Source organism: Octopus sinensis, linkage group LG24 (assembly GCF_006345805.1).
Source record: "Octopus sinensis linkage group LG24, ASM634580v1, whole genome shotgun sequence".
In the NCBI taxonomy this organism is placed as follows: Eukaryota; Metazoa; Mollusca; class Cephalopoda; order Octopoda; family Octopodidae; genus Octopus; species Octopus sinensis.
This window is the reverse complement of record NC_043020.1, coordinates 28,101,251-28,114,533: the sequence shown is the minus strand read 5'-3', so window position 1 is coordinate 28,114,533 and position 13,283 is coordinate 28,101,251. Positions and strand designations below refer to the sequence as shown.

The following is a 13,283-nucleotide window of genomic DNA, read 5'->3' as shown; positions in this document are numbered from 1 at the left end:
CAACAGGTCTTCACAAGTGTCACAGAAGGAAGGTATGCACAGGTGGACTGACTACGTCCCAGGTAGGGGCCACGGATTATGGCTTCACTAGTCTTGCCGGGTCTTCTCACGCACAGCATACTTCCATAGGTCTCGGTCTCTAGTCATTTCCATGGTGAGACCTAACGTCCGAAGGTCGTGCTTCACCACCTCGTCCCAGGTTTTCCTGGGTCTACCTCTTCCACGGGTTCCCTCAACTGCTAGGGATTGGCACTTTCTCACACACCTCTCTTCATCCATTCTCGCCACATGACCATACCAGCGCAATCGTCTCTCTTGCACACAACAACTGATGCTTCTTAGGTACAACATTTCTCTCAAGGTACTAACGCTCTGTCGAGTAAGTACACTGACATTACACATCCATCGGAGCATACTGGCTTCGTTCCTCACGAGCTTACGCATGTCCTCAGCAGTCACGGCCCATGTTTCACTGCCATGTAGCATAGCTGTTCGTACACATGCATCATACAGTCTGCCTTTTACTCTGAGCGAGAGGCCTTTAGTCACCAGCAGAGGTAAGAGCTCCCTAAACTTTGCCCAGGCTATTCTTATTCTAGCAGTTACACTTTCAGCGCACCCACCCCCACTACTGACTTGGTCACCTAGATAGCGGAAACTATCAACTACTTCTAGTTTTTCCCCCCGGAAAGTGATAGAAGTTGTTTTCTGCAGATTTTCGGAGGTCAGTGCTCAGAGCACCTGCCACATACAAAAACTATCTTCCCAGTTAGCCTACCTTTGACATTGCTGCACCTCTTATGTGTCCATAGCTTACACTGGGTACATCTTATAGAGTTTCTACCTACACCTTTCTACAGATCGAGCAGGGCCATCTTCCTGATGATATTTGTGGTTTTCTACCTTTCTACTTATTAGTACTTTGGTTTTAGCTAGGTTGACTCTAAGGCCCCTCGATTCTAAACCCTCCTTCCACACCTGGAACTTCTCCTCCAGTTCTGATAGTGACTCAGCGATTAGAGCGAGGTCGTCAGCATAGAGGAGCTCCCAGGGGCAACCGGTCTTGAATTCCTCCGTTATTGCCTGGAGGACTATGATAAATAGGAGGGGGCTGAGTACTGAACCCTGGTGGACCCCAACCTCTACTTTGAATTCTTCTGTGTACATGTTGCCAACTCTAACCTTACTTACGGCATCTCTGTACATGGCTTGCACAGCCCTCACCAGCCATTCATCTATCCCTAGTTTCCTCATTGACCACCAGATGAGGGATCGGGGGACCCTATCAAAGGCTTTCTCCATGTCAACAAAAGCCAGGTACAGGGGCTTATCCTTGGCTAGGTATTTCTCCTGCAGCTGCCTTACCAGGAATATAGCATCAGTGGTGCTTTTCCCTGGGACAAACCCAAACTGCATCTCATCTAACTAACTCTCTCTCTAATTAGTTGGGCTAAGACCCTCTCCGTAACCTTCATTACCTGATCCAACAGCTTGATACCTCTGTAATTATTTGTATCCAGGGCATCACCTTTACCTTTGTAGCAGTTGACTAGTATGCTGCTACACCAGTCATTGGGTATGACTCCTTCGTGTATCACCTGGTTGACTATACGGGTGACTAGGTTTAGCCGACACTGCCAGATATTTTGAGCATCTCTGCAGTAATTCCTGATGGGCCTGGGGCTTTCCCTGTCTTCATGCTTCTAACTGCCTTAGCTACTACGGAACTATCAACTCGGATAGCTGGTCCCTCTGTTGGGTCAACATTTGGCAGACTCTCTTTATCCCATTCATTTTCTTTATTCAGCAAACTTTCATAGTGGCATCTCCAAACCTCTCTCTTTGCATCCTCATTTAGCGCAAGTGAACCATCATCCATGCGAACACACTTCTCTCCTACCACATCACATTCTCTCTCACACACTGTCTTGCAACACGAAATACCTCAAGTCTTTCATCCTCACGGCTCAGAACATTGGCAAATTTTTTCTTATCCGCTTCCCCTCTGGCTATATAAACCTGTCTCCTAGCTTCCCTTTTGGCTGTCTGATACAATTCCCTGCTACCACCGTTCTTCCAGTCCTTCCAAGCCTGTCTCTTTTGTCTAATAGCCCCGTCAACCACCGTGTTCCACCACCATGTTACTCTGGTCGAGATGGTACTTTGCTCCATCCACAGATCTGGTCAGTGGCTGTCAGCAGATTGTCCCGTAGGAATCTCCAGTTGTCTTCCACATTAAGTGAAGCTATATCCCCTTCTATTTCGTCAGAGGCTTCGAGTAGTATGTCTCTAAATCTCTGTGCATTTGCAGGATCTTTAAGCTTCCAGACCCTTCTCCTCCAAGCTGGTCTTCTTCTGGGCGACCATTTAGCTCTGATCCTGAAGTCGCTAACTACTAATCTATGTTGGGGAGTACATTTATTATATATATATATAATAAAAACTTACTTGGAGAAATAAGAAAGTGACGCGAGGCGTTAAATCATATAAAGACAATTTAACAAATAAAACATATGCATACATACATTGGATTTGGTAGACGGAAACTGAAAGAAGTCCGTCGTATATATGTATATATATATATATGTATGTGTGTGTGTGTGTTTGTCCCCCTAGCATTGCTTGACAACCGATGCTGGTGTGTTTACGTCCCCGTCACTTAGCGGTTCGGCAAAAGAGACCGATAGAATAAGTACTAGGCTTACAAAAGAATAAGTCCCGGGGTCGAGTTGCTCGATTAAAGGCGGTGCTCCAGCATGGCCGCAGTCAAATGACTGAAACAAGTAAAAAAAAAAATTTTTTTAAATGTAGGTATGTACATATATGTATGCATACGTTTTATTTGTTAAATTGTTATTATATATATATATATATATATACATATATATATATATATATATATATATATCTGTTTCTTTATTGCCCAACAATTCAACTTCTCTGGTTGACATTAAGACACCCACCCCCAATAGGGACCTTTACTCTCACATTTTAGAGCTCCATGACCTCCACTTTTCAGGAGCAAAATCCTTTTAACAGGTTCCATAAGACTGGAATTTTGGAATCTGTGCATAAAGATCAGTAGTAGGGGATACATGTGTCAGGATTACAACTTTTGGGGGGGTACGTAAAAAGGGAAATAACCCTCATCTGCAATTTTGATGAAATTTGAAAGATAGGCATTCCAGTTCATTATCCTGTAAATGATAATATTAGTATTTATATAACAATTATATAGCAATTATATAACAATTATATAGCAATTATATAACAATTATATAGCAATTACTGTGCAATGACTAAAAGTTTTTATTTCCATGCTGGCAAAGACAGACAAACGGATTAAGTCGATTAGATTAACCCCAGTGCGTAACTGGTACTTATTTAATCAACCCCGAGAGGATGAAAGGCAGAAAGACAGAGTCGACCTCGGCGGAATTTGAACTCAGAACGTAATGGTAGACGAAATGCCGCTAAGCATTTCGCCCAGCATGCTAACATTTCTGCCATCTCAAAAACTGTTCACAGAGTTTCACGTTCCCGTTTGTCAGACAGTTTTGTTTTGAACTGAAAAAAATGAGGTTATATCCATAAATATACAATTAGTTTGATTGAAAATGGTTTTGTTCCTTTGAAAAGACTGTTAGCTGAAAGGGACAATGAACACAAAACCATTTTCAAATGTGAATACATCAAATTAATTATATATTTATGGATATAACCTCATTGTGTTCAATTCAAAACAAAACTGTCCAACGAACTGGAACGTGAAACTGAGTAACAGTTTACTTGATATTTTTGCTGCTTTTTACTAAAGTACACACACACACACACACACACACACACACACACACACACACACACACACACAGTGAAAATTATACTGTGAGTGTGGATGATATCAGACAGCCCAAACAGTGAGTGTGCTTTAATAGGTATGCTAATAGACATATGATCAAAGTCCAAATAATTACTTATCTCTCTCTCTCTCTCTATCTATCTATCTGTCTATCTCTCTCTCTCTCTCTCTCTCTCTCTCTATCTATCTATCTGTCTATCTATCTATCTGTATGTATGTATGTATATATATTGGGTTGTCCAGAAAGTTTGTGCTGATTTTTAAAGGAAAGAAAAAGGTCAATAAATACTTGCCATTACATTTTTAATCAACCAAATATGAACCATTTTGTTGCACAATGCGTCTCCATCTTTCCTTTAACTTGAAAATACCCTCTTCCCAGAATTGAGGTGGTTTCATGGCAAAGAATTCATCAAGGTCTCTTTTTACGGCATCCAAGGAATTGAAATTTTTACCATTAAGACTATTCTGCAGAGACCTGAATAAGTGGAAATCCGAAGGAGCAATATCCGGTGAATATGGAGGGTGGGGCAACACGTCCCAGCTGAGCTGCAGCAATTTTTGTCTGGTTCCCAAAGCATCAAGTGCCGAAAAGGAACTTTCTTATCTTCCATTTTAAAGGGTTACAGAATTAACACAGGTTATAGGAACATAAACCTTCTTCCATGAAAAGATAGCTTAATGGAAAGCAGATGTTAAACGACGGTGATGATGATTTCTCTGTCAAATGCTATTCTTATCTATATATATTAATCAGGCAATTATCTCATAGCTTTGAGATTTCAATGATGTGATTGTTGCGTTCTTAGAATGACATTGTAGGGTAGGTGTGAGAGATCAGATCTTGCTAGTTTGAACATAAAACATAAATTATTTGAGCTGGATATGGTCAGTTTAAATGCCTGGGGGTTAAATACGCCTCCTAAGAACCAAGCAAGCAGTGGTATTGAGCAAAACTGAAATATGATACATTAATTCTGTTACAATAAAGTGTCAAAACTTTAAATCTTCAACATTTAAACCAGCCTAATCCATCTCAAACATTTTATTTGTTTTATGTTGAAGTTGGCCATATTTCAGTATCTAACAACTATGAAGAAAAAGAAGAAACAACAAAAGCTATAAAACAGCTGGAATCCAAACTAAAAATGGAACAGCAATGGATCATGATCACCAGGACTAACAAGTGTATATAACATAGAAAATAGCACTACTAGTCATTGCACACTTTCAATACCGTAAAAATAAGAGCATCAAAACAAACCACAGCACATAGCCAAGGCACACAGATCTATGCTCAGCAGTGTAGTGAAAGGATATGATAAAAATTAGGCTATTGAATAACAACAATGACAACAACTACTGAAATATGTCACATTAATTCTGTTACAATAAGTGTCAGAATTTTAAATCCTTAACATTTCAACCAGCCTAATCCAGACTTAATATTTTACTTGTTTTATGGTCAAATTGGCCATATCTGACCCTCACACCAACCCTACAATATCATTCTAAGAATTATCAGTTACTTCATAAAATTCTCAAAGTTATGAGATAATGGATAATTAATTCAAGACAATGTAAATAAATAAGCATTTCATTTGAAAGAATAATCTGAATGCTAAAGGGTAAAACTTCATCCAGTAAAAGGTTCCTGGTTCAGGAATTCCAGGGTATCGAAGAGGGTGAGTCTAACTCTAAGCCATTATTGTTCTGTGCAATGAGACCCAACCCAGAACCATATGGTTGGCAAGCGAATGTCTTACCCCTTAGTCATATCTGTGCATATACTCAGCTTTCATTTAAAATAAATATATTTTGGAGGTGGACTTTCAACAAATGTTAAGCTAAAAGTACGATCATTCATTTGCCTGACATGATTTTTTGACACAAGGTGTTACAGGTTTTAGCTTCCTTTTTCTCTTTATTTTGTCACTAACCTACTTTTAATTGTGTTCCATGACAGTCATTTTGTACATCAGGACTAGCATTTTCTAATAAAGAAGTCAATTACGAATTAGATTTATGACAGCAGAAGTTGTATTTTTTGGTTTTGTACAATAACAATCATTTTAAAATAATAATAATGAAATTATTGTATACAGTGCTCAGGTGCACCACAACTTGTCAGAAAGTGCGTATAAAGTGTATGCAGTAACGTACAAATGTCTGGAAAGCGAACAATGCATGAGTCAGATACATGCTTGTGTGTGTATGGAGGAGAGAAAATCAGGTGTAGTATGTGCGAATCTCAGAAAGCATGGAAGTTTTGAAGGATGCAGTGCTCCAACAACTAACAACTGATGCCGGCAGTCTGTTCCATGCTTCAGCAACTCTTAGCATGAAAAAATGTTTCCTGAAGTCATGGGAGCTGTGCTGTTTTCTTACTTTGTAAATATGTCCATGGGTGTTAGATGGGTGGAGTTTGAAAAGGTGCTCAGAGTTATTGTTTGTACGATGGTTGATAATTTTATGGGTGTCTGCCAAGTCAGCTGCCAGACGTCGGAGTTTCAATGTGTCCATGCCCAGGGAAGTAAGGTGTATATTTTAGTATATTTCTATACCCAGAATACAAATATGCTACAAATATACACATACACACACACACACACACACTGTTCAAGGAGTTTATTTCTTCAGAAATTCTCCATTTCCACCAAGGTTGTTTATTTCCTTTTCTATCCACCACTGCTCTGTTCTCAGAACTTTTCAATCTCATCCTTTCCACCACAATCCTACCAGCAGCCTTGATAAGATTATTTGTGTGATGTTCTTTGTTTCAATGTGTCTCAGTACAATATTGGCTTCATTCATCCTTTGATCCAGTCTCCATTGGTTAACCTTCTTAAAGTAACACACAAATTCTGTCCCTCCTCTATTATTAATCAGTCTTCATTATTTGAGTAGTCACAGATCTCAATTCTTTCACAATTCATGATATTATATTCTTGATTTTTTTATTCTTAAATACCTATTTCTTTACTACCCACAAGGAGCTAAACACAGAAGGGACAAACAAGGACAGACAAACGGATTAAGTCGATTACATCGACCCCAGTGCGTAACTGGTACTTAATTTATCGACCCCGAAAGGATGAAAGGCAAAGTCGACCTCAGCGGAATTTGAACTCAGAACGTAACGGCAGACGAAATACCGCTAAGCATTTCGCCCGGCGTGCTAACGTTTCTACCAGCTCACCCGCCTTCATGATTTTATATTCCTGCAAACAATTGTCCATCTCTTCCACTATACCACTTTCATTTCTCACCCGATATCCTTCTTTCAATAGCTTCTAGCTCCAGTTCTGTTAACCATCCATTCTTTCATATTACTCTTGCTTCGTCACATAATCTCTGTTCAGTAATTTCAAACAGTTCCATTGCCTTCCATTCACTGTGCATTCATTTTCTGTACCCTCTGACAGGCATGCCATTGGCATCCACTGGGCTACTCCGATAGTAACACTCCATAACCATCATGTTTACTCCACCTACACTTATGCATACCGATCCTTCTTGTGACACAAACCCTACTTGTGACACAAACCCTACTTGTGAAGACCTGTTGAGGCAAGTGAAAATCAAAATCAAAATCTTTCAACGTCAATGGAAATTGTAACTGAGATACCAGTGACGGTGGCACGTAAGAGAACCGTCCGAACGTGGCCGTTGCCAGCGCCGCCCTGACTGGCCTCCGTGCCGGTGGCACGTAAAAAGCAACATCCGAGCGTGGCCGTTCGCCAGCCTCATCTGGCACCTGTGCCGGTGGCACGTAAAAAACACCATCCGAGCGTGGCCGTTCGCCAGCCTCGTCTGGCACCTGTGCAGGTGGCACGTAAAAAGCACCCACTACACTCACGGAGTGGTTGGCATTAGGAAGGGCATTCAGCTGTAGAAACACTGCCAGATCAGACTGGGCCTGGCGCAGCCTCCTGGCTTCCCAGACCCCAGTTGAACCGTCCAACCCATGCCAGCATGGAAAACGGACGTTAAACGATGATGATGATGATTATTATTCTTCAGTAGTCTCATTTTTATATTGTGCCTCCACTTCACTACCGAGCACAGCTCTGTGTGCCTTGGGTATGTGCTGTGATGCTCTTATGGTTACTGTATTGAAAGTGTTTTGCATAGGACGTGTGCAGTGCCTAGTAGTGCAATTTTCTGTATGTTATATGTGTTTGTAAGTCCTGGTGTTTTTGTTATGTATTTGTCTGAATATTTTTTTATCATGCCTAATGTACCTATTATGATAGGAATTGTTTCTGTTTTTAGATTCCACATTCGAGTTACCTCTATTTCCAGGTCTTTGTATTTTGAAAGTTTCTCCATTTCTTTTAGAGAAATGTTGTCATCTGCTGGTATTAATACATCAATTAGAAAGCATTTTTTTTCTTCATGATCTCTGACAACTATATCTGGCCTATTGGCCTTAATTTCTCTATCTGTGTGTATTAGCATATCCCAGAGTATGGTTACTTTCTCGTTTTCTGTGACCTTTCCTGGTGTGTGCCTATACCATCTTTTTTTCTGTTGTTATCTATAGTGTTATTATTATTATTATTATTATTTCAGGTCGAAAGACACCAGGCACTGTACTCTTAGTGACTTTTCACCAAAATTCCCATGATGAACAAGTTACCAACGTATTGAAAAAAGTTTTTGAAAAGAACTTCAAATGGGTTGTAGAAACTCTTGATGCAAACGAACTCTCCTGCCTGGATTATTATTCCACTTCCCAAATCCAAACCATTTTCTTTATCATGCCATCTCATTGGAAATGCATTGCAGATTCTAGAGAAATGACAGCGATATTTTTCCAAAATATTTTATTTATGAATTCTTCTCTGCCGGCAGCCGTTATCTGCCAACAGAGTAAGACGGATATACCGAAATGCTTACAAGAACTACCGAAATTTCATATCATAGAAGACATTATGGAAATATTTGAGTATGTGGGTGAAACATATGATGTACATAGCAAAGGTTTATCTCTTCTCAAACTCATTTTCTCGCCTGTTCGTCAACACCAAATTTACAAATGTCCCTCTTGGAAAAAACTGAAAGAATCCATCGAAGGATTGCCAGACTCTGAATCTTTGCGTGAAGACAAAGTCCCTCGGTTCTCTAGCGGCCCCTATTTAGGGTATCAGTGGCTTTCATCATCACTTTAATGCTAACTTTTCCATGTTTGTAGGGGAGGACAGAGTTTACATAAGATGGATTTTTTTTTTTATATGGCAGGAGACCCTTCCTGTTGCTAACCCATGTCTGTTGCCAGGCAACGTAATCATTTCTCCCATGGCCAGACATGAAAGACTGGAGACAAAGGACACCACTTGCAGGGTGGTTACACTCGTTTACGACTATTTTACTATGTCGAGGCAAGGAGACAATATCACACACTGCCCCACCCTCTGATCTTTAAATGTTTTCAATGACGGAGATTCCGAATCATCATCATCATCATTTAACGTCCATTGTACATTTAAGTGTAGGTATATGCATTTATGTATATTTATGTATATGTAAAAGTATGTATATATGTGTGTATATTTATATTTATAACTTAACCTTATGTACTTTCTAAAATCTCTGATGAAGCCTAGAGAAACATCCAATTACCTCAATTTCATCTACTAATTACTTCAGTCCACTGGAAGGATAAAGGTAAAATGAGGCATCTTTGCCTCTTGCCTGAAACAGCTGTAAGATATTATGCCATTTTCTATTGCTCTATGTTATATATATTTTGATAATTACTGATATTTTTATATTATATATATTATATATGTAAAGCATAACATGTTATACATGTATGTATATTGTTATAATTGTTCTTTCAGTAAATAAATAAATTGACATAATATGTCTAAAAGTTGATGAATACCACCAATTGATCTCCTCCATTTTCTTATTGCTCCATAAATTAATGGTAAAATATCTCTTTACCTTCACCCATTTATTACACTCAGTAATGTAATTGCAATGCAATAAAAAACACTTGTATATTAATAATTGGGTATTCTGCCAGCAGTGTATTGGATAGATATTATCCCTTAGTTGGTTGGATTCACAACTTCTACTTGTGCATATAGGCATGCACATGTATGTACACATATGCATACACACATACATATATACATACATACACAGACACATACATATATATCATGAACTGGCTGTTACTTTCTCAGATGCAGCATGGAATTTTGTCAGTGAACAGGTTGCGGTCTCAAAACTCTAAAAATATTTTGGCAAATTAAATTTAAATGTTGAAGTGAATCTAACAGGTTTTGTGTGTTTCTTAAATGGCTTCTAAACACCTTCCACGCTGCAATTGTTATATATATATATATATATATGAGGGTGAGTCAAAAAGTAATGCCATTTTGTTTAGGACAGGTATAATTACCAACACAGGAACATGTATCATACATCAAAATGAAGCTGGTCCTCTGAGGATCACATCCCTACTTCTCAACATAGTCACCGTTTCTCTCAATAGCAATGTTCCGCCTTTGAATGAGAGCATGAATCACTGCCCTGTAAAATTCTGTTGATTGTTCTTTGAGCCACTTCTTCACTACAGTTTTCACTTCCTCGTCACTGGAATAATGTTTGCCTCTCAAATCCTCTTTCATGGGGCCGAAGAGATGATAGTCTGAAGGGGATAACAGCATGATTGTTGAATGTCATCAAATAAATAAAACTAGCAAATTCCTTGATAATTACATTTTATTTCCTATCCAGACATTAATTGATATATTTTACGAGAAGATATTAATTGTTTATGGAGGTTTACAGTTTTTTGTTTTTTTTTACATCTGTATATACAAATAGACCAGAGAAGTGTGAGGAAGCATAAATCTTAATGTGAGATCAGGCATTTTAGATACACAGGTAATGAGAAATAATGTATCTGGTACAGGTTCCTTTGACATGCATTAATAAACTTGAAAAGAAGTACAAAAACATGTCTTTCTCTAAAGGTATTCCAACCGTGACCATCTTGCCTTTTAAAAAAAGCTTTCCAACTGTGACCAACATTATTTTGTTTTATTTCATTTGATTGTGGCCATGCTGGAGCACAGCCTTTAGTTGAACAAATCAACCCCAGGACTTATTCTTTGTAAGCCTAGTACTTATTCTATCAGTCTCTTTTGCTGAACTGCTAAGTTACAGGGATGTAGCACACCAACATTGGTTGTCAAGCAATGGTGGAGGGACAGACACAGATACATACACACATACATATATCTATCTATCTATATACACACACACACACACACATATATATATATACACACAACAGGTTTCTTCCAGTTTTCTGTCTACCAAATCCACTCACAAGGCTTTGGTTGGCCCAAGGCTACGCAGTGGGACTGAACCCAGAACCATGTGGTTGGGAAGCAAACTTCTTACCACACAGCCACTCTTGCTCCTATAATTAATTTTTTTTTTTTAAGACATTTCCACCAAGAGCATCCCACATTCCAAATGTGACCATCTCCTCTCTCTTTTAAGCAAAGATCTGCTGGTAGGAGATTTTTATTTAAGAGAGAGCCTATAGCCCCAAGACTGACCAAAGCCTTGTCAGTGGATTTGGTAGACAGAAACTCACTGTAAATACACACACACACATGTATGTGTGTGTGTGTTTAACCATCACTTGAAAACTGGTACTGGTTTATGCCCTGTAACTTAACAGTTCAGCAAAAGAGAGCAATAAAATTGAGTTTGATTTGTTATGACTAAAGCCTTCAAGATAGTACCCCAGCATGGCCACAGTCCAATGACAGAAACAAGTAAAAGATACCATTTTGCTTTCTTTTTGCATTTAAGGACACATCTGAATAAAAAAAGATGAGATGGTCATATATGGAATAATTTCAATTGTAAGTTAGTTGGATCAGAGCTGAACTGCAGCAACACAATAACAATGAGCAACAGACTCGGCCCAGCCAATAACCAATCCTTTATGTAGTCACTCAATCTGCTAGAAATAGCAACCAAATCATTACTGAACTATCTTTCATCACAGAAGTCTGCTCAGTCAAGACTGACAAAGGCTAATCAATAATAACAACAATAACAGACCGCAGTATGTAACTGGTACTTAATTTAACGTTTGCTTTCCATGCTGGCATGGGTTGGACAGTTTGACTGAGGTCTGGCAAGCCAGAAGGCTGCACCAGGCTCCAATCTGATCTGGCAATATTTCTACAGCTGGATGCTCTTCCTAACGCCAACCACTCTGAGTGTAGTGGGTGCTTTTTACGTGCCATTGGCACAAGGGCCAGTCAGGCGGTACTGGCATCGTCCACGCTTGGTGCTTTTTACATGCCATGGGCATGGGGCCAGTCAGGCGGCATGGCTTTCCATAAACAAATTTGCGTGGATTTGTACTTTGAAAGGAAGCTTTCCAGGTGCAATCCCATGGTTGTTCATGACTGAAGTGGTCCTCATAACCAATTCATTGCAAATAGATTTTAACAACAAAATCCTACACGGACATCCCCAAAGGTCATCTTGACCTGGTTTTATACAACCGTAACCACTAACAACAACAGCACTCATCTTAGGACAACGATGAACCCTCTCGGTCAGTGGTTTTCAACCAGGGTCAAGATGAAAACGAAAAACTTGATAGATGTAGAATTTGGTCCCTGGTTCCCTTACAGGGTATAACTACAAATGTGTACCTCCGCCCCCACTGACTTTGTTTCTTCTGCAAAAATGGATATTTGTTCGATAAAAGTTTTAAAATATATTTCAGCTGGTGTAGCTTAGGATTATGTCAGAATTGAAAAGAAAAAAAAAAAAATAATGGGTGGGTGGATAATTCACAACGCCTGGTCAAAATGTTTAAAGAAACAAAGTCGAAATGTGTGAATTAATTGCCCAACACCCAGTTTTTTTTCTTTTTCTTATATTACATTCAGAGACAACAGCCATCTACACCATCTGAAAGATATTTGTAGAAAATGTCATTAAAAAATATTCAATTTTCAGAAAGTTATGAAGACACAACGTGGAGGTGTGTGATTATAAACCCTTGCACACAACACCCTACGCCGAAAAAAACTTTCCCACAACAAATTCCAATATAACCTTAAACAGCTGTGGTTCTCAAACGGGACCCTTGTATGTACCCTTAATGTAAATCTTATATGTACCCTTCGGGGTACATATAAGATTTTGTTATCAAAGTTTACGAGTAATAAACTGCATACTAACACTTCTAACATACAAAAATAGGATTTTAAAAAATATTGAATGGCTATGAAGTTCCATCTGTGCAAAATAGGAATCCAGTGTGTAGAGGGGTGTCTATAGGCAAAATAATTATCGAGAGCCACTGATCTTCATAATTTTAAACGTAGATCTGGAAAATTTCATTCAGAAATACGCTTTTTTTCCA

At 38.9% G+C, this 13,283-nt stretch overlaps 1 protein-coding gene across 1 annotated transcript in view; it reads left to right on the top strand.

The window, feature by feature from the left end:
- Window positions 1-9,634, top strand: part of LOC115223913 (metabotropic glutamate receptor-like protein N) — a 23,824-nt gene extending 14,190 nt beyond the window's left edge. Inside the window, exon 10 of the mRNA XM_029794644.2 lies at window positions 8,435-9,634. Within this exon, the coding sequence (XP_029650504.1) occupies window positions 8,435-9,033 (599 nt within the window). The 3' untranslated portion in view covers window positions 9,034-9,634. The remainder of the gene's footprint in view (window positions 1-8,434) is intronic.
- The last annotated feature ends 3,649 nt before the right edge of the window (window positions 9,635-13,283 follow it).